This window comes from Acipenser ruthenus, chromosome 13 (genome assembly GCF_902713425.1).
Source record: "Acipenser ruthenus chromosome 13, fAciRut3.2 maternal haplotype, whole genome shotgun sequence".
In the NCBI taxonomy this organism is placed as follows: Eukaryota; Metazoa; Chordata; class Actinopteri; order Acipenseriformes; family Acipenseridae; genus Acipenser; species Acipenser ruthenus.
The window spans coordinates 34,442,570-34,469,216 of record NC_081201.1 but is presented as its reverse complement, the minus strand read 5'-3'; the positions used below and the strand labels follow the sequence as shown (position 1 = coordinate 34,469,216).

At 37.8% G+C, this 26,647-nt stretch overlaps 2 protein-coding genes across 6 annotated transcripts in view; one reads left to right on the top strand and one right to left on the bottom strand.

The window, feature by feature from the left end:
• LOC117418299 (C-terminal-binding protein 2) overlaps positions 1 to 4,824 on the top strand; it is a 77,806-nt gene extending 72,982 nt beyond the window's left edge. For 4 of the 5 annotated variants that reach the window (XM_034031213.3, XM_034031209.3, XM_058985198.1 and 1 more), the window contains 2 exons: positions 92 to 209; positions 2,271 to 4,824. In XM_034031213.3, the coding sequence (XP_033887104.1) occupies positions 92 to 209; positions 2,271 to 2,451 (299 nt within the window). In that variant the 3' untranslated portion in view covers positions 2,452 to 4,824. Of the gene's footprint in view, positions 1 to 91; positions 210 to 1,073; positions 1,149 to 2,270 lie in introns of all 5 variants that reach the window. The other variant, XM_034031210.2, reaches the window with a different exon arrangement.
• Positions 4,825 to 7,982: 3,158 nt separating this feature from the next.
• Positions 7,983 to 25,251, bottom strand: LOC117417682 (ubiquitin thioesterase ZRANB1). Its single transcript, XM_034029871.3, has 10 exons — positions 24,935 to 25,251; positions 21,148 to 21,983; positions 14,799 to 14,986; positions 13,754 to 13,907; positions 12,949 to 13,020; positions 11,988 to 12,186; positions 11,550 to 11,670; positions 10,626 to 10,755; positions 9,412 to 9,641; positions 7,983 to 9,180 (listed from the first exon to the last, which is right to left on the bottom strand). Exons 2-10 carry the CDS (start codon positions 21,959 to 21,961, stop codon positions 8,962 to 8,964), a joined length of 2,127 nt encoding a protein of 708 aa, XP_033885762.1. The 5' UTR covers positions 21,962 to 21,983; positions 24,935 to 25,251; the 3' UTR covers positions 7,983 to 8,961.
• Between the last annotated feature and the right edge of the window lie 1,396 nt (positions 25,252 to 26,647).

Genomic DNA, 26,647 nt, shown 5'->3' with positions numbered 1-26,647 from the left:
ATATGTTATGAGTCACATCGATCAAATTAAGGAGCCCCTTACCCAAGCCATTCAATTAGTGTTGCTCACCGCGGCTGATCTGCACTTTCAGGTCGCATTCCGGACAGCCTTAGAAACTGTGTGAACAAAGAGTTCTTCATCACCACCTCTCCCTGGTCAGTCATGGACCAGCAGGTTGTCCATCCAGACCTCAACGGCGCCACCTACAGGTAGGATGGAATCCCTGCAGTTACATTTTTTTTGGTTTCCCATCATAAATATTCGCCTAAAAACCACCAGGATGGATGGAAGCAGGTCATTTTTTAAGCCAATTCCACTTGCCAAATATGCTATATTTTATGTACCTCATCTAAATACATTTTTTAATATTTGTATACTGTTTTTTTAAAGCCAATACAATAGCTTATCTATAAGGGGGGGAGGGGAGGGGGAGGGGGGGGGGGGGCATTATAATTATTGGTACTATTATTATTGTTGGAATGTTTTATTTTTCCTTTTTCACGTATTGCTTTGTCCTGTCCTGAAAACACACGTGTAAAAATATTGTTTGTTATGCACATGAAGCATATGGTAATATACATTGTTAAACTGTCACACTCGTGACCGATTGAGAGATAAGTGTGTAGGGCCCATGGACAATCAGCAGGACAGATTATAATAATTTATAAACTAAATAATTATTTAGTGATTATTCAGTTCTGCCAGAGAGACTAGTAGTGCCTATTTGTGCCCCACTATGTGATCGCTTTTGTGATCGCCTGGGTGAAGCAAAAACTAAAAATAATATGTAATTTTAAGGGAAGGCAAGAACGGCAGGGAGCAGTTGCATTTTTTTTGTTGTTGTTTAAAATTCCTTTTTTTGGTTCTTTTTTAAAGCAACCACTAGAGGGCAGTGCTGATTTAGATGTCAAAAGTTGTCATTGTGACACCAGCCCTGGCTTTTGTAAAGCAATCTAAACAAAAACAAATGGTGATTTTTTCTTTCTTTATAAATTGTTATTTTTACATCCTGCCTGAATTCCTGCCTGTATGGACCGGTAGACACAGACAATGCTCTTGCTTTGTTCACACAGCAGAATGAGCCATATCCTTCAAGGAATAGCAGCTGATGGTTTTCAAGACAAGTTATTAATCTAAGTCAAACAAAGGTAACTACTGAGTGAAGGTGGCACTGAAGGGGTAGTGAATGATAAACATGCCTCCCCTTGCTTTGCTCAGCATCTTGAGCATGTCTTCACAATGGGTAGCTGTAACCATTAACAAGCTCACACACTTCCTGAAACTGAAAATAAAAAACAAATGATACATTGAACCAAGAAAGTGACAAAATGTTACTGTATTCAGGACGTGACAGGGCTTTTGACAATAAGGGCAGTGCTAGAAAAGTAAACGGTAGAACTGACTAATCGAGTCTTTGGGCTATTCACTTAGAAGGCAGGATGTTAGGACCCTCTACAAACCTCTTATGGCCGCATTCATTTTAACATTAATTAGGTCTTCTGTGACGTTTCTGCTGAAAGCAGTTTGTTTTTTGTGCCCCAATGGATGTTTTAAAAAAAATAAAAAAAATAAAATAAATAAGGATATCAAAAATAAATCAAATCGTTGACCAACATTTTGCGACTAGAAGACAATGAAACAAAGACATGTCAAAGAATGCTGATCAAATTATTTTTCATTTGGTATGAATACATAGATATAGATCCTGCTTTTTTCCATAGTGAGTAATGATAAGCTAGGGTAACTTTGACTTGCTTTGTGTGATCAGTCCTTTACAGTAACTAGTTATTCTATAGAACATTTGTACTATATAATTTAAATACAAAATTATGGTGGTCCAGTTTCAATACCCCAGGCTTCTGTTAATAGTCATGGTAGTATTGATTTATTAGGAACGGCACTGTATTTCACATTTTAATTAGCAAGGCTTTCCACTCCTGTCAATTCTAACTGCGGCAAGGGTGTTACAGGGAAAGCAACCCATATAAATAATACATAAATATGAAATAGGCTGCAAAGATGTGTATCATAATTCAGACGTATATTTACAGTGCACTTTAAAATGGACCTTCTATATGTGGAATGAATGTATAGAATGCATCTTTCCACACATCTAGTGTAACATATATTTAGGCTATTTTAATATGTGCTATGATATGATATGATATATCAAAGTAGCCACATATTTGCATTTTCTTACAGGGAATCCAAACTGTTTTGCATTAGAAAGTTATTAAAAGTGGTCCACTGACTTGCTTGTGTTTTTGCAGGTACCCCCCCGGCATGGTCGGGGTGGCACCAGGAGGAATCCCAGGCGCGATGGAGGGCATGGTGCCAGGCGGGGTGCCAGTGCCTCACAGCCTGCCCACAGTCACACACCCCTCGCAAGCCCCCTCACCGAACCAGCCCACGAAGCACAGAGAAAACAGAGAGCATCTAACTGAGCAATAGCACTAGAACCAGAGCACTCAAACCTACACACCTGGGACCAAGAGACACTGAGCACAACCGCCGAGACTCAGCACTGGCAGCAGAGACATGGACCACCAACTTGGACTCTTCGTTTCTATTCCTTTATTTTGTTGCATATTATTATTATTATTATTATTATTATTATTATTATTATTATTATTATTATTTTTTGGATGTTCCAGTGTTACCTACAAGTACATGATGGTGAGAAACAAGCTGTGATGATGCTAAGCCCCTTTGAAAAGTCACTACTCAGAAGTACCTCGCCCTCAACTTTTATGTTAGTTAATGTGTGATTTTGTGTTCCCTCTCGGTTTCTTCTCTTTTTGACTCCAGACGTGAATATTGCTTTTGTTCCTCCAGTAGAAATAGAAACAAAATAATAATGAAATATATATATATATATATATATATAACCAGACATCCGAAAAGGAATTAAAGTCGTCCACACCAGCGGCAATCGACAGAGTGAACTTTGACCCTTTCCTGACCAAGCCCTACTACCTTGGACCTTGACCTTCATCGTCCAATAAAAAAAGGCATTGGAAGGAAACAGTTTTCACTTCAACTTCAGCTTTAATGATGGGGGAGAGTTCAATATAAGAGCACAGTCAAAATGAGTGCAAGTGAAATCTTACATTCTATTAAGAGTGTGTATTTTCCATTGAGTGTTGAAGTATTGAGTAAAACACAATTTTGAATATTAAAGGCTACACATAGGTCCCTGTAATATATACTGTACAAGGCTATAGGCCCATTGAGATGTCTAAAGTGAAACATTTGCGCTACACCTTTAGTGTGGCGAATACTTGTGTTCACAGCTTCAGAATAATTCAGAGAAAGGGAAGATCCAAACTTGGAATACACAATCGTTCAGACAACCCAGGAACTACAAGATAGCTGGTTTTTTTTTTTTGTTAAAAGGAGTGCACACAGCAAAACATGATTTAATTTCAGTATTAATTAGGAAATATGCCAGACGGCATGCGATATTTAATTTGTATGAATTAAAAGGCAGCTTGTAATACTTTTGTCTATAATAGAAAGTGTGCCATTATACAGCAGCATGGGGATTGACACACATGTTTGTGTTTGAATTTTGGATTGCCCCTATTCAGAGGCTAGCTAAGGGGTTTCACACAAAGTATGTAAAGACGGCTTTGTTTTCTTTTTTCATATTAAACAGTTACTACCATGCAATGGACTGGAAAGGGTTATAGAGCAAACTGGATTTCTTCTCAACTCAGGAAAACACTTTTTTGCAGATTCTTTCTCCCCCTACATTTTTGCCTGAACCAGAAAACAAAAGTTCAGGATACCTTTTTACCCTTCTACTTTATTGTGGTATTTTTATAATACAAACACATCACGTTTTAGGTGTTCAAATGTTTTGAAGAGTCCTGTTAGATTTGTATTGGCTAGTTAAATGTTCTTATAACCATAGTCTTTATGTGAACCATCCTTGTTTTTTTTTCTTTTTGTTATACTATTGGCCAATTTGAGCCCTTGGGCACATTGTGTACTCAGTGAGTAGGTGAGATATTAAAACCTGCTAGTGTCCCAATAACAGCAAGAAGTGGCCGTCAGCGGTATGTTTTGTTTTTAGTGTCAGTATTTGTATTTGTTTATTGTACAAAGTGAACATTTAGCATTCAGAGCAGTTCAAATAAAAAAAAATACAATTCTAAAAAAAAAAAAAAAAACTAAAAAGCATTTTGTTGTTAGGTTTGTGTCTTCCAGCCGAAATGTTGACTTTCAGAATAAAAAGTCTCTATCCGTTCTCTCTTGTTTATTCCAGCGCTATCTGCAAACACCTGTCTGTGTTCAGAAAATGTGTCAGCCTTTTACAAATTGTCTTCATGAAGAGCTGAAGCATGTCTGTAATGTTGTTTTGGCACCTCAAATAAGCAGCCACTGAGCTCTGTTGATATAACTGGTAAAATGATCCATTCGAATCATGTATTCCGGTATCTGCAGCCATAATCGCATAGTAAGAGAACAGTGAGTGAAAGATTATTCAAATGCAATCTGAAAAAATACATAGGAGGCTAGGATTGAATAATAAAATAAAAGTACAAAATCAAGGCAGTTATCATATTCACAATGTAGTGTGTGACAGACAGACCGCTAAATGAAGTGTATAATGTATGTTATAGTAATACTTAACATAAGACTTACTAGATAGTGTACTTCTGATTCTATCCATGTAACATGTATTTATTATACTTCTGTACGAACATGGTATTTTCAAGTTCACATATCTGTTCAAGATTCAGACATGTATTTTAATATTTGTTCATTTGCAAAACGTTATCAAAGTCTATGTAACACTGTATTAAAGATGGAAAATATCCCAGAAGTAAGAAAGGCCTTACTTTACCCTCGTATTGTAATTACGGTTAAAAACAAATCTTGTGTGCATTTCAGGCAACAACATAAAGCAGACAACGCATATGTTTTATTATTTCCTGCCATTACAACTTCACGTGTGTAGAGATCACTATTTGGCAGCCTTTTTTTTTTTTCTTTTGACAGAAGAAAATGGGACCAAGAGTGGCTGTGTTGATATATAGATAGAAATCCCACACAGAGCAATTTCCGGCAAGGTGGTAAATCGTTGCAAGGCAAAACATGTTGTGATACGTATTTCTCATTTCTGTCAACTGTGTCATTTCTGACACACACAGGCATTTTTTTCCCCTTTGAGTACATGTTGAAAAAAATGTGGATAGTCCCTGATTTGACCCAGCACTAAATTATTCTTTATATTTATTCCTCATTTAAATGTATTGTACAGTTAACGCCATTGTGTATTATTATTACACCAAGACTGAGAAAATGTACCATAAAAATGTAATAATAATAAACACTACAGGTCTCAACATGTCACAACTCTCCTAGAATTATTAGGCATATTATATATTTAAAAAAAAAAAACCTCCCCCCCTCCCCCCATGCTTCACCCTCTCCCTCTCCCTGTCTTTGTGTAAAAGAATGGAAGTACGTCACTGGTTTTTAAAGAATAAAACCTCTCAAGATTCCTGTTTATTACCAGCACCCCACCCACTGAGCAAGGGATTTAGCAGCCCAAGGTCCAAACCACTAGGGGTGCCATTTCACAATAATGCTAATTATTTACTGACTGTTCTTCAATAGCTGGAACATTGTATATTTGAGAAGACAAACTACATGATACACCCTTTCTCAATAAAGACCAGAACTATGTCACAAGGAGCCAGGTGGTGCAGTGGGTTAGTCCACTAGCATCCTGTGCTGGCCCACCTTGTGGGACTGGGTTCAAATCCAGGTGCTTCCTTCCTTTGTTTAAAAACAAATGGATTATTTTCCTGTATAGACAATGATAAAGGATGGTTTTATACACAAAAGTGAAATGGCACAGTGAGCTAATTCACAAGCATTCTGAACCATTACCGAATGGGTATTTACTTCCTAAAGACCCAAATCCTGAAAACTGTACCAAAGCTGCTCCTTTGAGCTTGTGATGCAGTTGTGACCCTGCCCCTGAGGGATTAAAAGGACTGCACTCACAGCTCTCAGCACCATTTTTTTCTTTCAAGACAGAACTGATGGAGAGCCTTGTTCAGATAAGTACAATTGTTGCTTATATATATATGCGCATATTATATGATTTTACACATTTGTATAGGATAATTAAATTAATCGCTGTAAGAGTTATTCTATTTACGTGTATTTGTGTGCACTACGTCCTGCTGTGGCCTTCGAGTAGCTCCTTCCCAGGGACCCAGCAACATAAGTCGGCTGACTTTGTGCTCTCCCCCTCAGGCTGCATAGTTCCAACTGGAGCTTATTATTTTGTCTCGTTTTTGTTGATATTGCCAGTATGAGATTGTTGTATGTATATTATTAAATATTTCTAAATTACTGTTTTTTGAAACAGAGAAGACATTTTCTCATTGTTTTATTTCTGTTTTACAGATACTGCGCGCAGGCCTGTTTGTAACGTGGTGCTTGACACGTGTACAGTAAGAGCAGCTGCTGGGCTCAGCAGCGCTGTGCAGGACCGAGATACTCGCTTCGGCTTTTTGTTGGTTACAGTTACAACCAGTGTCTCGATGCCATTTTGGTGAACAGCTATTAAAAATGAATCACCATTGTGAAGGCTGTTAGTTTATTCTGACAAGCAGGCTTCCCTCTGTCTCATGTTGGTGCCATCCCGGTATCGAATGCCTGGCTGATTTGTGCCAAGCCTCCAGCACTGGCAGAGGCCCACACCAAACTTGTCACCAGCCACCTCCATCGGTTGCGCCTTACAGTGAAACATGCGAAGAACCAGCTGACACCTTCCCAGGCAGCCTTATATCTGGGAGTGCACTGGCCACTGTCGGACGGCAGAGTGCAAAGAATAGCCACCTGCTTGGAGCTCTTTCAGCTCAATGTACTTCTGGGCTTGATGGCAGCAGCTTCCCAGACCATCCCATTGGGTCTTCTGCACATGTGCCCTCTGCAGGCCTGGTTCAACAGCAGGTTCTTCCAGCCCATGTTGAACCACAACCCCCTATTGACAATGTCCCGCCTGTCTAAAGGCACAGTCTTGGTGGAAACAGCTGATTCTTTGAAAGTAAAGGATGGAATCAGCTGGATTTGAACCCAGAACTCCAAAGAGAACAGCACAGTAAACTAGTGAATTAGCCCACCGTGCCATCTCACTTCCATGGAAGAGTGTGCTTTTCATTGATTATAAGGTAAATTAACCTTAAAAATAAAGGAAGGAATCAGCTAGACTTGAACACAGTCCCACAAGAAGGACCAGCACAGTATGCTAGTGAATTACCCACTGCACCACCTGGCTTCTTGTGACAGTCTACTACTCTAACAGGAATGCCTGGGGGTTGTCAAAGACGAAACAAATGGCATGTCAGGGTCTATGTGTCTTCATACATTTCAGAAAATTGATAGTAACTGCATCAGTGCTGTCAGTGCACTATAATCTAGTCATTTGTTTTTTTCAGTTTGAGACTGTGTTAAGTGTGGCAACGGTCTGCAGTTTTCTATCCAAGAGTGCACCAGCATTTATTTTAAAATGTGTTTTTGTTCATGGGTATGTACAGTAGTCACTGCAAAACAGCAAGTGTGTCTGTGTGTGTGTGAGAGCGTATAAAATGTTGAAGTGTGACAGCGTGTGTGTTTTATGTTTGTACATTTGGGATATTATTTCCAACAATTATTTTACTTTTGCATTAAAAATTGTAAAGTTTTTATCAAGTACAATGAAGTAAACTCTAAAACAAAATAAACTTCATTAAATATTCACTTTAGATCTTTTCTTAAAAAAAAAAAAAAAATTCCTTTAAAATAATATTTTAAAAAACATTACAGTAAATTAAACAGATTCTAATTTAATGTAAAAACATTTGTTGTTATAATGTTTGTTTTGTGAACCTTTTTTCCCCCCCCAGGAATAACACCTGTGTTGTAACATCAAAATGAGGTACTAAACACACATGAAAAACATAAGTAAACTTGAACAGTTCTCACAGCAAAAATATGTATTTGTGCAACATAAAATTCTTCAAGATTGAATAAACAAATCAACAAAACCACAAAATCTGCTCAAAACATAATTTGGGGAGGTGAGTGGGAAGAAAGAATAAAGTAGCTCCTCTGCACTGTAGGTCATTTTACAAATAAATCTAATTAATAGATTGCAAAAAAAAACAGGGATTTTCAGGAGGGTCATGAAGGCAAACTAATAATACAGCAGGAGACACATAGATATTTTTTCTCTTTATCCCAAATAATTTTGTACTAGTTTAAAGTCAAAATAATACATTTGAAAAATAATTCCTTCCCTGTAAATATTTCCTTTTGTTTTTCTAAGATTTATTTAAAATTATTGAGTGTGCAGTATCTGGGGTGTTCATAATATGTAAATTCGCAAAGGTAATCTCCTGGTACAGATGTGATGTTGATCTGGCATTTGTGATACGGACTTAAAAGAAGAAAAATATGTGTTTGTTTTTTACTCTCTAAAAATAATATAAGAATAAATATAACTTCAGAAGGAACAAAATGGGATTTCTTAAAATGTGTTTTTGTAAGTGCCCATATTATTAAACCAATATTTTATTTATTTATTTTTTAGATGCAGGTATATTTTTTCCTATTACACAACTTTACACAACCACATGCAGTACATTGATGGATAAAGACTTACATTTGGAAAAAAGAAAAACAAAGCTTTTTTTTTTTTTTTTCCTTGTAGCTCCTCGATAACATTTCAGTAAACTAGAATCTTTATTTCATTACAACCCGGTCCTACTTCGCAGCACAGTACAAGTGTATTTATTTGTTTCATCCTCCTTCGGTGTTAGCCAGAGACAGACCCTTCTTCAGTACTTCTAGATGGTGACTGGCCATCTCACATGTGTACAGCTGTCCCTTAGGATTCACTGTTTCCATACCAAACAGAAATGGCGCTTTCTGGTCTTCCACCAGGTCCCCTTCTCCTCACTCATCGTCATCATCCTCGTCTTCCTCCCCGTCCGAAAGCGATGCACAGGGGCGGATCTGCCGGTAACGATCCAGCCACTTCTCCACCATCTGTGTCACCAGCGGGTGGTTTCGCCGACGGGAGCTCTTCTGCATAGCAACCAGAACTCCACCTTCGGTGACACAGCAGTCCAGCCACTCTCGCAGCAGCTTCTCCTGCTGCTCCTCATTTCCAATCTACAGGGGGTAAAATAAATAGGAGAAAAAAAACAAAAACACATTAAAATGAGGACATTCTATCTGGGCAATGCTGGACAATCAACCATGTTCTCCCCCCTCTGGAATCCCAGCCCACACATAAATCACTCATTTGAGCTCGATAGACTACAGCAAACTGTAGAATAACTTTTTTTTTTTTTTTAATTGCACGACATCATTGAATAATGTTTAATAGGTATTCATCTTTACCTCTTGGGCTGATAGAAAGTGTATGTGCAGTAGCTTCCTCTCACTGTCGACTAATGGCAAGAAGGTAACTGTAACATCGTCGTCAGTGTTTAAATTGGCGCCAGCACCTCGATTGTCATAACCGTCGTTCTCCATTGCAACAAGTGCGGAGAAGTGGCCCCTTGTGTAGCCCAGAGCAATTGGACTTTTCCAGCAGAAGCTCTGTTCCCACAACAAAGGCAAATACACACCTACAGAAAAAATGGGTATGTTAAGATCATGTTCTGGACATTGCCAGCTAATGCAAAAATGACTCGTGTAAGCCTGAAAAAAAAAAAAAAAAAAAGTTTACCTGAATAAGAAAAAAATAAAATATAAAAATGCTTTAGGGTCAATGATATTCTTTAACATTTCCAATCAAAACTGGCTGTGGCATCTAGAACACACTTTCTGGTAACTATTTAACAAAGAAAACAGAAAAGTGAGCTAAATAAAACAGCTTTCAAAGCAAATTCAAAGCACAGAAAAGTCCCAAAATCCATTTAGGGACCTTTGACAAGGGTAAACATCACTACAAATCCTGAATTCAAATCAAACACTTCCATTACAATTAATAGTATGACAAAAAGACCCACACCATGGACCTCATGAAATGTATTGTATTTATATTAAAGTTTATCCACTGTGCTAAATTATTACAGACATAACACACTGTACATAGTTAGGATTTTGAGCTAGCAGTTGTGTGTCTGAACAAACACAAACCATTCCATGTTAAAACAGCAAAGGATAGGGAATGGTACTACTAAGTGGGTAAAGCAACACATTTAAAAAATCATAGAGTCACTGATGACAACCAAGGGCCGAAGTTCCAAGTAAGTGATCTTTCCTCACAAACTCCTGTGGTTACGCTAAAGATACTAGCCAAAATTGCAGTGATAGAATATGCCTGTTGAAACTCCTCGTAGCAAACATGGGCTTTGTACAAACTGGCCTTCGATTTAGGGAAAGTTAGCTTTCAAACATGATACAGTACTTTTACATTAACCTACTAAACCACCTATGACACTGATCCGATGTGTTGAAAGGTGCACCTTTCCTAAAACATGTAGCTTAAGCATAATCTTAAAACAAACTTTCCTCTATAAAAAAATAGCATTTAAACAGTGTTACATACATTATCAGTCTTAATTTTATCAGTACAATATTACAGTTCTGGGTATAAAGCAGCTTACCTTGAAAACGTGTGTACCCTAAAGTCTCCCCACGGAAACTTTTGTAATACTTTACTCCATAAACTATGATTGGCCTACGAAGGATGTGTGCAAGAACAAAAATATGAGTCTGTTCCAAGCTGGCTCCAGGCTTTAAGAAACAAAAAAGTGAACACTTGTCAAAAACTTTAAACACAAAACACTTTAGCACTCTCACTTCTAGGGTGCTTAAAAAAAATAAAATAAAATAAAACTGCCTCTTAATGGCATTGCAGACATTGGCATCAATGATTGTAAAGGCATCCATTTTTTTTTTTTTTTTTTTTTTTTTAAAACACACTAATATTGAAACTAAAACATCTATAACTTCAAAACGTTAAATCAGAATTCTAAGATAAGGAACTCAGTCAAGTAGACCAAAGTGGTGTGAGTTTCATGTAAGTTTAAAAAAAAAAACAAAACACTTGTAAAATCTGGCAGCACACTTTGGTAGCACACCTGGTAACAGGACCCATGTGTATGCAAAGCTTGGATGCATGCAACATTTGTGAATATCCTAGACCATTTACATCTGTGATGAATACACTTCCACCAATTTGAATGCAACAGCGTCCAATTACGCATGATTAAAGGTACTGCATCAACAGATAATTAGAGGTTAACTTCTTTACAGCACTGCTGAAGCCATCCAACCAAATGAAGTATTAAAACAATGCGTTGAGCCAAGTTGCTTCTGTAGGAGAAAAGCATCCAGGTCACATCTGAAAGAACTTTATATAAATCCTGTGCTGCTGAAAATCAGTGCAATAGAAAGTGCACATTGCTTTTATTTATTTAGCATTTTTTGATGTTCCTAAAATTCTCCCTTTCTGCCAAAGTACTGTCAACTCCCCCCCCCCCCCCCCCACCACCACCACCACCACCACCACCACACCACACACTTACCTGACTAGCAAGAGAGAGTATAAACGCCCAGTCTTCTTGCCACTGCTCTTCCCGTAAAGAGAAATGCAAGCCAAAGCTTTGAGAATACCAGGACTCCCACTCCTTCCAGCGTGAGTAGAACCTGCAATGTTTTAAAATGTTTACAAACATTTTTTTTAATGTCTCAATAGGGACATTTCAGGATAAGTTAATTATATCTTGGAACAAGCTTTGAAGTTATATTAAAAGTTATCTATCCAGGCCGTTCACCACAAGGAGGTCAAAGGTCATCAAAACCAACACTAACCCAAAAACACAAGATGCCATTTTCTTCCCCCATTATCCAACTATGGGCTTGTCAATGGCTAGAGCATCTGTATGTGTTAAGAGTGTCTGTTATACATACCTACTCCAACAAGGAATAGGAATTTAATGAAATTGAAATGTAAAACGTCTTACCAATGTGAACAGTCGTGTAAGCTATCATGAAGGGCTTTCCTCAGAACAGAGTCCTTGTCGTAAATGCCCCATGTAGCTTGTAATACAGAATCTAGCAGGCAGTCCCCAGCTGTGCGATTCCAAAGGGCATACAGACGGCTATCCAGTCGTGTTCCGAGCTCCAATGACCAGTTTATAATGGGGGACTCTTCTTCCAGTTCTAATAAAAAGCAGGCTATTAACATCTCATACCCAAGTTGCACATATACAGAGGCATACAATTATGGTAGTCTGGCTCTGATAGAGGTATGCATGAAAAGATAACTTTTTTCTATAGTCTAAATTTCATGTATTCCATAATGAGCTGAAGGAGTTCAGCTTTCTTTATTTAGAACAGATAAATGGATTGTCAGACACTCAAGAGATTTAAAGGAGACCAGCAAGGGTGGAAAAAATACAAACCACCTCCCCTCAAGAGAAAAAGTCATTTAGTAAATGGAGAGAAAACTTAATTAACCTATTTAAAATAGGATATATATATATATATATATATAGCATATAAAGTCGGTAAAGACTTTCATTTTCTTAGGAAACCAAGTTTTGCCACAGCTAAAAACAGCATTATTACCTTATGTCTTAAATATTCTGTAATATTCCTTTCTACATTACCAGACTCTTCACGTCACAGTGCCAGTGGAGAGTGCCATTTAAAAAGTAGAAGGATATATCCATTTAATTCAAATTAAGTGGTGGCTTTGTTTTTGTGTGTTTTATTTTATTTTTTTAAATCTGGTATTACATGGCAAAGAAACATGCTTAGGTTTAAAGAAAAACTGGGAAGCAAAAAAAATACAGCTGATTGTAAGATAATGGGCAAGTCAACTGCTTGTGTCTTACTTTAATCCATGTACAGTATTCTCAAATGATTTACAAACCCAATGCATTACAATGACAATATGCAGAAATAGAAGATTGATTTTACCTTTTTGTACATCCCTGTCTAGCACCTCATCAAATAACTTCTCTTGGACAGAAGGCGGCAAATCCTCTATATCTGCAAAGAGATTGCAAAAAATGTATTATTTATTAAAATGAATGTTACTGTTGCGATTACTTTAATAAAAACACATAGTTTAGTCAGTAAACCTACAATTTCATCAAAATATTTAAATGTGTTCTAGCACTGTTTAGAACAGTAACCCCAAATGTCACCACAAACCATCTTAAATAAAGATGTAATAAATTAAATACTACACCATGTTAAACAAAACAATTGCATGCAGGGTTTTAAAGGAAAGATTTGGAGCATAACATTCCCTAATGTAGAGACTAGTTCATTTATCTGCCTTTTCTGTAATATAATGGCTGTACATCATTCATGTATTGCCTATTTTTGAAAATGCTTCTGAAATATTCATAGCTGTAACAGTATGTGATGCGATTTATGCATGCTGCAATGTAATGCGCCTATTGTCCAAACACAGCTCCTTGATCTATAGCACTGTAGTTAGTAAATCATACGACTTGATTGGATAGCAGAAATACTATCCATTATGACGTGCTAAAGGTATAAATGCAGTGATTTCCTTAGACATCACATCATGCAAATACATTATTATTATTATTATTTTTAATCTAATTGGATTGCCCAAATAGATCTTTTGTTTTCCCAAAATGAAACATACAAAATGTTTATTAAATGATTTCCTCCACCTCAACAAGTAATCAATATACAGAATCCAATTCCCAATTTTAGTATTCAAAACAACCAGTAACTTCTAACATACCTGCAGGTAAAGTGAAGGTGACGAGGTCAGTGAGAAAGTAACAGGCAAAGTCTCCCTTGCGTTGATGGAGGGATGCAGCAATCTCACGGCGGATCTGTTCTGTAAGCTCCAGGCACACCATTGCAGGGATGCATTTTGCAGCTTGTTGTGATACCTGCAACACAAGTCACCAAAGGGCTTAGTAGCCAAAAATGGAATAATCTGACCAACACACACCCTGGCAGCCATAAGTGGGGAAATGGGAATTTAAAATGGAAACAATTATTCAATGAGGAATTATATGTGCAGTAAAAAAAGAAAATAAATATGTCAACAGCGATTTACTGGAACCTCGTGTCACCCTCAACCTCTCTCCTACTCTGAGCACATCTCTACTCCAGCACGCTCCTGTCGCTTCTTCCTCAGCAGCACACACAGAATTCGCCCCTTCCTCACCGACTACTTCACGCAGCTCTTAGTTCAGGCCCTGGTACTGTCCCGCCTTGACTACTGCAACTCCCTCCTGGCTGGCCTCCCTGCCTCTGCTATCCATCCACTCCAAAATCTCTCCTGCTCGCCTTGTCTTTTCCCTTCCTCATTTCTCCCATGATACACCGCTGCTCAGCTCTCTGCACTGGCTCCCTAATGCTGCTCGCATCCGATTCAAAACTCTTGTAGGTCACCTATCGCCGTATTGACCTTTCTCGATCAGATCTGAAGCAATGATTTAAACTCCTGACAAACTCCTCATGAATGTAGTGAGCACAACATAGAATTGGGATAACCAGGTCATATTCTTACAGTAAACAGGAGTGGAGTTATAATCACAGAGGGCATAAACTCATGAGGTCATCTGATCTTAAAACATTACACTACCTTCTTTGGAGTCACTTAAACATAAAATCTCTTGACTACCTGAAATCAAACAGTAGGTCAAGGGATTAATTGATCTGAAGTGCGATATACTGGAGCGGGGCTCCCTCCCAACCCCCACCCTGTGTATGTTGTAATACTAACCGAAACTTACTTTTTGTATTACTACATTTCTTGGTTTGCAGCAACTTACCTCTGTCAGTAAAATTGCCAGCATGTCCTGACGCTGAAAGCGGATAGCTAGATGTACCAGAGTGTAACCATCATCAAAAGCAGAAGGACGATTTAACAGACGAACTTCATCAGCTGTGAGCTGCCGTGCAAGATCACCTCCTGATGACTTGTAGGCCTCTATTGCTGCCAAGTCCCCCTCCACAACACCTAACAGAATGTGTAGAAAATACATTAATAAAAATTACCTTTTCATGTAGGAAGAGCACATTTTAATTAGTCTCTCTCTAAAGGGAAGATACACTTTTAAAATTAGTACCAGAATCTAGTTTTAATTTTACATTAAAATGTTATCTCAATTTAAAAAAGCGTAATGGAGCATGATAGTTCTATTAATAGCTTCCAGGTTCTATGGCATTATCTAAACCCAGTGTTAGAAAGAGTGCACTGTTCCACTTCTCTGTTGCTGTACAGTACCTCACTGAAGGAAACTTCTCACCCATGTGATCCAACACACAGAGAGAGAGAATCCCCATCATACTGTGTCACTGTCTGAAACAGGATTAAAACGCACTACTGCAGAAACTATCACAGAAACAATAACATTTGTACTTTCCACACCCCTTTCTAGAACAATCACACACAGATCTAGTGTACAATGCATTAACAAACTTAGCCTTGTTTTGTTAAACCAACAAGGATCCACCTACACCTCAATGTAAATAACTGGTACCAACCAACAAAGTTCAAGGAAAATTCACATTGGTATAGCAACTGCATTATGTGACTTCTAAACAGGATCCAATTTCACGGTTTGATACTTTCTAATTTATACTGCACTACAGAGTATGATGAACATTTCTCCACCCAAAACAGCAAACTACTGTACATGTAGGTGTTTTATCCTTTAGTTTAGAACCATGCAAACTTAGGATAGGATATACCACCAACAAAGTAAAAGCATATAGGCCTACTCAGATAAACATTGATTTTAAATCTGCAAACGTATGTAACAAATACTCAAGGGCATTCTCCTGAATTATTTTATTTTTTAGTCCAGTAACAGACCTAAGCTTCCCCTGCCATTGGCTGGATAATGGTACAAGAACACAGGGATGCAAGATAAGCAAAAAATGCCGACCTCGGGAAGTAGGCTGGAGTCTCTCTGCTCTCCTCAGACTTCCACTGCGTGACTAACACAAAATATGCAGTTTGAGTAAGCCCACACAAACAGTATTCATCACATGCTCATCATCATAAATATAACTTGTAGTATTATGTCCATCTAGATCACCAAGACCTAGAACCCAATACCATTAAAGAACTTTGTGCCAAATCCTTCTCAGAGAAAAAGAACCATCAGAAGGAAAAAGATTTGTGCCAAACAGACAAACAGAGATAACAAGAATGTCAAGATGTTTTTAGCCAAGATAAGCATGGGCTGCCAGGAGAATCCTAAACACCCAAACATAGTGTGCCTGGTTTCAGACTGGCGACACCCACACACTGTGTACAAACAGCATCAGATTACTAATGCAGACATTACACATTTGTATAAGTCTTAGCACTGCACAACTTGGATATCTTGCTTGTTAAATTACTCTGTTTATTTGTGATGACAGGAGATTTTAGCATCAATGATACCAAGATGCTTTGAATTGGGATTATATGGATAATAAATGCCCCATAGATTCCTAAAAATATTACAACTGCACTTGACAGCTTGCAGACCATACCAATAACTATTCAGTAGGGTAAGACAGGAAACAAATTCAGTCCCATAAAAAAAGTACTTTTTTAAAAACATGGGGGGGGGGGGGGGGGGACAAAATAAAAAAAAAGATATGTAGGGACAATATACAACGCGTTAATATAATCATGGTACTAAAATAGGGGCGGAGAAAAAAGTGTGCTTCATTTAATACAGGTGCTGTGTGGAATTTCCTAAGTAGATGGTCATCGGACAAAAACTGGCGTACGCTTTCCTGGTTAACAACCGCGGGCTACTCTCCAATGAAAACGATTAGGTAGTGGTGGGAATTTTAACTACAAATTGGAGTAGTGGTTAGGGCTCTGGACTCTTGACTGGAGGGTTGTGGGTTCAATCCCCAGTGGGGGACACTGCTGTTGTACCCTTGGGCAAGGTACATTACCTAGATTGCTCCAGTAAAAAAAAAAAAAAAAAAAAAAAAAAACCAACCAACTGTATAAATGGGTAATTGTACGTAAAATAATGTGATATCTGTATAATGTGAAAATGTATAATGTGATATCTTGTAACAATTGTAAGTCGCCCTGGAATTGAGTATTCAAATTCTCATCAAATGACCAAACCTGTGTTATTGATTTTCCTTTTACAATTTTGCTGGCATGTATAACAATACATAAAGTCAGTAAAATATGTACTACAGGCAAGGAATAAACAAAGTAAGGTAATGCTGCAGTAAAGGGGGAGTGCGGGGGAGTAAGTGATGGGGAGTGATGACCATGCTGAACTCTCTCAACTCATTTCACTCGAAGATTTGTGCCAGTGTTTTCTGCCAGTTGCTTTTCAAATTAATTGAATCAAGTGCTTGAATAATCATTTTATTTGGAGCACTCGGGTGCTAGAACTCACCCTGAAAAAGAGCGAACCATCAGAGTACTAAAAGAGTACTCTTTGTAATGTGCACTGAAGAGTTGAGCTTTGGGGTTCATTTCAATTATTGGTTTTAATTTGTTTTTCTACCTGGAAACCAGAGGCACCAACGTGGGATGAAATTCAGTTGGATTTAATGGAAAACAGCATCTCCTGATAGTTCTGTACTTGCAAGAGATTTAGGAGAACTATAATCATTTGTTGCAAAATATAGTGTTTCGGTGCTTTCTATTGTAAGGTTCATAATGAAAGCGCTAAAGAATGAATGTAGTGCTCTCAAGGTCAGATAAGGCAAGTGCAAATACAATGTAGGAGACACTCATCCTTCAGTTCCTGACCAATAAACCATTCCATCACCCTTCAGACACACACAGACAGTAAATTTGACCTCTCTGATCGGAGACCGCTGTCTCCATGAATTGTTTATTTTAGATACTGACTCACACACCCTAGGGATGGGAATTTTAAACGTTTAAACTCTAAAGTAGTGGTTAAACGTTTAATATGCTAGACGTAAAACTGGTCAGATGACAAATGTCACCAAACGCATATTTTTTTTTATGATAAATTACTCAAATTAACGCATCAGTAGTCTGTCGTGTATCAGACTGCTCTAGTGCTAGAGTACGGGATAATAAGGAAGGGGTTTGGCAATTGCCTCCAAGTAGCTTTTCTAATTGGTGCAACAGAAAGACTGACACTGGGGCGGGTTTTATTCTTGGTCGATCTGGCGCTTCATTGGTGCACTGTGTGTGTTTATGCCTGTAGTAGGCGTGGTATGGTATCAATTCCACGGCGGGGTAATAACATTAATGACAGGCGTTTTTTCTAAGTTTGTTCTATATTTAAAATGGCATCTCTAAACAAAGGAAGCCACGTTTGGAAGTATTTTGAGGAACCGGACGAGAAAACCATGGTATGTAAATAATTGTGCCAAACAAAATTGCCGTACCACAGAAAACACAAGTTCAATGCTTCACCATCTGAAATGCAAACATTCAGAATTACTGTGGATGGAGCTACTGATGGCAATAAAAAGCAAACACCCATAACAACATCTGCTATAGATTTGGCTGAACAGGGCATGGTCACGTTATCCCCTACGAGGACAGTGCGTGTGAATCGTGAATGTTGCAGTTTTGAAATCAATGTAAGATTATCCCAATACTGTGCCGACCCATAAAACAATAACAGCGAGGGTAGAAAAACTTAAAGAAAATAGTGCTACAGCTGTTCATACAAAACTTTCAAAAGGGAGAAAAAGTTGCAATTACCACAGACTCGTGGACCCCATTCCCCCATATTCCCATAAGTGGAAGGCTTTTTTCACTTGAAATTCTTCTGTAAGCTTTTGGACTGAACGGTCGTTTATGTTTAGTACAGTTTTTATTTGTATGCTGGAACTACTGCACTAAAGTAAAGGACCTCTGAGACACTTCAAACAGGTAGGCCAGGCATCTCTTTTTACAATTTAATGTAAAGTTGTGTGGATACGTGAATTTGAATACTTTACATTATTTAGTAATACTTGACCATATACAATTAACTGCACAAGGTGACAAACATTACATTAACTACTTAATATATTACTTGAGTGTGTTAAGTTTGGCATTTAAAATAGGTCTTGTGGCAATGTTTGGGAGGTTTATGTACACTAGTATATAGTATGTAGAGGAGAGCGGCATTTGATTAGAGTACTCGGAAATTGTAATGTTCAAGTACTCGTCTCAAACAATAGACTTTTTAATATCAGTCACAGTGCTCTTTACAATTCCAAAATATTGTGCTATTTATCCCAGGTAATTAACTTTTCCAACTTTTTTTCTATTATAAGCACAACTCGCTTTCCTGAAGCCATTTTGCATTAGCGCTGTACAGTGGGTCTTTTTTATTTATTTTTTTTAAACCATATAATTTTGGGCAAAGTTACTTAAAAAAAAAAAAAAACTACAAGCAATAAAACGGAATAGGTTCCTGTTTTTTTGTTAAATAAAAAGTCACTGCACCTGCTCTAAAACAGATTTTGTCATTTTTCAATCACATCTAGTGAATTTTATCCAAATTTAAGTGATACGTTTCTTTTGATGCTCAGTATACTTTGATGTGTACGTGTTGTTTTTTTTTTATTTTACTTTGTAGTTAAGTCTTTGCAATGTTAAAACGTTATTTGTTTATTTAGGATTTATTTGCTTAGACAATACCAACCTGGGCTGTCAGTATCAGAATGTAATATAAAGAGAGTGTGTGTGTATGTAGATATGGTTTAAACATAAAAATGTACCAAAAGCACATCTCTATCAAGCCCATGTTGAAATGGCTAGGTCAACCCCCACTCCCCCTCCCCCTCCACCCCCTACAATAAAAAGAGGCTGCCAGTTAGAATCCACGATTTAATAAAATTTGAAGACCACCCTGTCTAGTTTAGTTTAAGTTTAATGTAATATCAATGTTGGTGAATAAATAAAAACAAATGAGCATACCCCCCCCCCCCCCTACAAACCTGAAAGGTAAAAGAACTAATACCACTTTGGACAAACTGGATTAAAACACTGGTATCTTGGGCAAACAACGTGGCAAGAGAATACTGTACCTGCACCCACCCAGTGTAATGGGAAGCTTGACCTTGACATCTCATAGGATGGCAGTGGCCAGCAGGCACAAGATTGGGAGGATATAAATCCAGCTAAAAATACCACACAGCCACAACTCCATAATGGAAACACCAAAATATTTGCATAACTGAATAGAACCAAGGTCAGCATTCAGTGTTTTCTGTGCATGTGTTTATTTTTGACATGTGCACATGTTAAAAGTTATTTTTACTCCAGATTGCCTGTCTCAGCATGTACAGCTTGCACCGTTTACAAAACTGTGTTGACACGAAGCAGCCAACCAAATATCTAGACTTCAGCTGATCTGAGGTGAGCTATGAGGTGTTTACACACCATATGCTTGCAACCACCCTCCACAACAGTAATAGGTACAAGATGTTCTGCAGCCAGCTCCACATTTATTTGAATGCTCCTACAGAATTGCTCACACAGTAGCATCCATCAAAGGGATTATTCTTTCTCTCCAACAGTGCTCAGAGTACAATGGTGTATATGCATTCAACACAAATCACTTACACTAAATCACTTAGAACATCTAAATTAATTCGTATTTGGTGAAGGACAGAGTGATCTTCTGACTACGGTACAAAAGCATCCCATAGATATGAGGATGCACTGCACATCACACTTCACTCAGGGGCCACTCTCTATTATTAAAATAGTAATGCCATTCTTTTTCTTTTAATAGAATATTTTATAGAGCCCCTTCCTATCCAACACTATTCAACTCAAGGGTAAAGGATAGTAGTTATTTCATGATTTATTCTGATGGCCTAGCTCTGAGCCTTGTTTTTAAAAACTTTTACAATTTAATTTAAAAAAAAAAAGTCTCTTACAATACAGTAAAAAATCTACAGTACTTGCAAATGTAGTATCAACACCCATAGTATGAAAGAATAGTATTTATTGTCAACAGTTCCAACAGTTGCCGATTACGTAATCCCTGCAGTCATCATAAGACAGTCTTAGTATCAAAGAAGCCATTGTATTTATATATATATATATAAAAAAACACGTTCAAATAAGTAAAAACAATAAAATGACAGGTTTGCAACCATTTATATATATTTTTTGGACACCAGCTCCCCACAATTGTTTTATTTTTATTTTAAGTGACTTACCTGCACAAGCATTGAGAAAAAGCCAGTCTGTCTTTCTCATTCTGTTTTTTATTTGTTTCAGTTTTTTAAAGTCAATCGCCAATTCCTCTTTGCTGCCACCTGCCCCAGCCGCCAGCTCAATCCGCTGAAAGTCCATTTTAACCTTGGATTCCCTCTTGGAGGTGGGGGGCGACCTTCTCTGGCCTCCGCTGCAGCTACTCCTCCACCTCGCCCGGTCCTGCTCATTAATGACTGAGGAGGGGTCCTCAGAGTCTGCCAGTTCGATTGCTTCAGTGTTGTTAGGCTTAGGGTGATCACACACAACGCACTTCCTGGTCTTGGGCCAGTTTTGATAGGTGCAAGCTGTACAAGTCCAATGCTGCACTCGTGTGTTCAGTCTGTTCCTGTCATTGTATTCCTCACAGGGATCAACGGGAGGGGGAGCTGGCCTGGAACCTGCACCTGAGGACTGGGGGGACTCTGTAGGGCTTCTGGTCCGACGCTGACATAAGCACTGGGTACACCTTATTGCACGGGGCCAGTTTAGGTATGTGCAAATATGGCATGACCACTTACTGGGGCTTTCTGTGCTGTTCGAAGTCTTAACTCTGGGCCTAGCACTGGAGTCCGGGCAAATTAAAAGGCTGCTCCCGCCTTCTGTGCTCGTGGGGTTCCACTCCCTGCTGCCATCAACACTGGGACTGATTTTAAAGGGTTCTTCTGTGATGATGGTGGCGCTGGGTCTCTGTGCACGACACATCGTACATTTGATTGCGGACGGCCAGTTTTCATACGTGCAGTACTCACAGGCCCACTTTAATCCAAGTTCCGTCATTGTTGGTTAGTCTCTTAGGCACCTAGCGGATTAAAAAAGAAAAGCAATAAATGCTCTATTCTATTAGACTGATAACTGAAATATAGGGCAAAAATGTTAGTTATGTGAAAGATCTAAAACTCAAGTAAGACTAAAGAACTTTGAAATCAAATGCAAATTGATAACTCTTAAAGATTTCACATTTGTAAAGAGAGGCATTTTAAACACTACACACGCAAGATGGAAAAGAGGGGCCTACAATATATCAATCTCTGGAATTTGCTATGCAGTGTATTGCAGTGTATTGGTACCTTGCTAATACAAACTGAATCGTGTCACCGTCAACATTGTCTGTAATAACCCAATAGCAATTTAAAAGATAGTTAAACATTGGGTGTAATTATAGCAGATCACAACAATTCCTTGCTACAATTTTATACAGCATTTAAAAAAAAATTAAATGCAAGTACAACAGCAAGGACAAAAACAAAATCAGGGCTGAAAACTGGGGCAATCCCAGTTTTTCTGGGACGCCTGTTAACTCAGCAAATGTACATTTGCACCATAAAAGAAAATCTCTCGCCGTCATATTTGCAATTTTCATTTCATTCTTTACTTTAGGCACGACTAGGTCCTACTGTAAAATAACCAGACCCCTATGAAGAAAATACGTAGGTCATTTACATTTATTTATAACACGTACTATCTTTTCTGTAATTTCACTGGTCAAAATCAGTACATCTACTAAATATTTTAAACACTAAACATGTTTTTGACCCAAATGACCTTTCATAGGGAGCCCTGTATTGTACTGCAAAACTTGCTGTTACAATTCAGGAGGACTAAGGTTAAATAAAAGAAAGTCAAGATCTCAGACTCCACCTAAACACCAGGCTACACACAGGGTGCTAGAGAGGAACATTCCCTAGTGGTTTATAGTTCCCTGCGGCTTACAAAGCTCATAAACATACAACTAAGCTAAATTCACTGTATGGCTCTATAACAGCAACTACAGCATTGTGTGTTGGTAATGGTAAAGGGAACTGTAAATAGTTTTCAAAAGATCTTAAACTAAAACCTAACTTTCTAAATCAATTCTTAGTTCTAACTAGAATGCAGAGCGAGTTAATAATTTAGCTTGAAAGAAATACAGTACATTATATCTACAAGTATAGACTGCATTTGAGTTTTAATCCCTCAGGTGTAAACAAACAGTGTGCTGCTGTATGGAGAGAGGTTTTTATTTTGGGTTGCAAGCAAAACAAAAGCTTTTTGGGGCTAATTAAGCAAATCCATTCTCACTCAAACTTTTGCCAGCAAAAGAAAATGACCAAAAAAAGTAAACCTTCACAGAGGCTGTTGCAAGATATTGTACTTCGGCACTACTGCTTTAAAAACAATTGTGAGAATTCCCAAAAATGTCGCCCTTGTTTTGTCAGCCTCTCACGGCTATGAACTTCCAAGCATACTGTTACAGAACGTATCAACTTATACTACAACAGCAATGCAATATGGACAATAACTTAATTTAATGGATAAAAAAATGAACATGTACGTTCTGTCTACAAAGCAAAGTTAGCTTTCAGTTGACATGCATTAGCTGGCAAACACAGAAAGCTTGCCTCCCCCTCCTCCTCTGCAAATACACCTACAATGCATACTGTACAACCAAGTATTGTTTGTTGGTTGCATAACTATTCAGGCTACCTAGTAAAAAAAAAGTATATATTATATAATTTGCTGCTACTGTAAGGCTAAATGTCAAACAAAGTGATATCAGTGAGTGAGTCAGACTTCAGTCAAGCTGCAGTCATTCACGTTTTCAGTTTGCTTACAGGACAGACATTTGGAAAAGTCTGAAAAAAAAAAAAGCCAAGGATGCATACAACATGAAGCAAACAGAATTCCTGTGTATCTGTGCACACAAAACACAGTTGGGAAAACAGTAAAGGTTGAAGCCAAACTGAGCGAGGTGACATATTTGCAATAAACTTTTTAAATTCCACCTTACACAGTACCCGAGGGCCACACTGCAGTGTAAAATGTACTATTAACAGACACCCTTTAAAGTCTTTATAATTTATAATTCTCTGAAGTCTATTAATTTTTTATGGAGCTATGTCAGTAAAGAGCTTAAAAGGGTAGTTTCTAAAGGAACAGAGAAAGAATAGGTACTGTATGAAGTAAGAACTTTGTACTTGAATACCAAAACGGTTTTTGCAGTAACTCTGTGAAACCTGAATGGTAATATTAACTCACATAAAATAAGACATGTCACATTTTTTTAAATTCTAAAAGGGATTAATATTTTTTTTCTCCTATCATATACCACACCACAATTTAACACAAATGACACTTAAGAACCTTAAAATCTGCATGACTAATGCACGAATCATACAAATGAGTCAATAATTATCAATAAACAGTAGAAAATTTAAATATCTGGCAGCAGCCACAGAAAAGGATTACCAATAAATGCTTGCACTTAAGTGACATTTTTAAATTAAATGATTCAATAATGTATGTGCATTTAATATAAACTGTCTACCCTTAAACCCAAGAAGGAAACTGCGTTAACACTAAAAAGACAACACTATTTCCTTCAATTATTAAAACACTAGCTGGAGAGGCTGGCATCCGCATTGTACCAGTACACACCAATGACACAGATTGTGCAAGTGCATCACTGAATGGGTGGATTACTACTAAACCAGCCCCCCACCACACAAGCGTATTAGAATTGCACTTTCTCCAAAGAAGCTCAACCTGTGTGTCAATCTGTGTAGTACAGTATCACACTACACGGCAGTCAGGTCACATGGTTACCACCAGAATATTATTGTTAATAATATAACACACTGTCCCGTTCAGGCGTACAGTAGTTCGAAAAGAAATTACAAACGTGACGCTTGCTAAAATGTAATGTATTAACTAAGGCAATGACATTGTGCTCCACTTGTACGGTATATTCGCAACAGATTACTTTGGCCTTACCTTTTCCTGTGTTTATATTTCTCTGAACCAATGCTGAACCACAACAACTCTTCTCCAGGCTGCCCCAGTATCCGACCTCTGCAGGCTTTTCCAAATCCTATTTCACTCCTTCGTTATTTTCCAATCCCTTCTTTATTTACATGACTCCCCGTCCTCGACCTGAACTCACAAACCCGGCGGCTCGACCCACTTGAAAAAAGAACCCCCCTATCAGCCGCCTTCTTCCAATTTTAAACCATTTTAATCCCCATTTTCCTACCAATCTTTCAATCTGTCTCTAATGGCGGCGACGAGCAGAACCGAGAAGCCAAAATAAACCACTATGGGGGGGGGGGTAACGACGTCACACGTCACAGATCAATTTTGCTCAAGCTGATTGGACAGTTATTTATTTTTCCTATCAGGAGCGACGTCTTTTGTTGTTCATGGCAATTATTATTATTTATTTATTTATTTATTTTCCAGAGGAGAGAACTTTAGGAAACTGCATCCGTGCGTTTACCATGTCGGTTCCAAAAAGTCTATAACATACATGGTACTCACTCTCTCAGTTTGAGCCACAATGGCGTCAGCTTCTCGAGCCTGCTCTGTAACAGATGCCTCGGTGATGTCATCAGTTAGAAACTACTGCAGTAGTGAGCCTGCAGTAAAAAAATAATGAATTAATTAAGTAAAAGGAACTTTTAAAAATTAACATTTTAGTTCTTGGATGATGGTTTATTGGCATTTTTTTAGTGGAATATGTTCAATTCACATTGGAGTAAACTGACCAAGAGTTGTTTGTTGCCATTTTTCTTACATATTTATTCTCTTTATCAAACTGTGCATTGCTGCAAACAGAATGACAATTGGACCCCATAAATATGTTGTGATCAATTATTGATCACAACGTAGCCTATGTCTGTAAGAATATGCCTGTATGTTAATTTTACATCCATTTAAAATCACGTTGTAGAAGTGGTTTTGCTAGCTTTTTTCTTTATTTCTCTAAATACCTTATGCTATTCGTTTCAAATCAGTTTAATAATGCAATAACATGGCGACCTCATAATTACTGTGATGTGTTTGTTTCTTTGTCACCTTATACTTTTTTTCCAATATATATATTTTTAATTATCTGAGGATTGTTAGTAGGTGAATAACACTGTCTTATGCTGCAGAAAATACAGAAAAAAAAACTATAGATTAATAAATAACTGGATCTTTCCAGCGAAAGAACTGACGATTGTGGAATTTTTCCTTTTGGTTGCTAGGGTTCTGGGGTTAATTCTGTTGTTGTTCAAAGGTATGCCTTCACAAATAACTGAGTAAATAGAGGTGGTGTGTATTAAATTACAAAAATGTCACATCTGGTAGCAGTAAAAGTCATCAGTAAGAAAAAATACAGGTTTAATCTGGATTAACGCATATCTTTCTAATGGCAATTTTGTCTGTGATGACAAGAGTAAAAGTATTGGGTTTAGTATAAATGACGAGGATTTACATTTAAAAGTACTGTGGCTTTCTGTAAATGCCACTGGTAAAATATCTCCTTTTGGGGCTAACAACAGTTTGACAGACTAGTCTCTAATTACCAGTCAACCTGTATAGCAGGCTTTATTAATTCCAAATGCAGTTCTATATTTAACAGCTTTATTCCAGACCACAGGCAACAGAATATTAATGAAAGAATAATTGCAGATGCAGCACTCAGTCAAAATACTATATATGGGT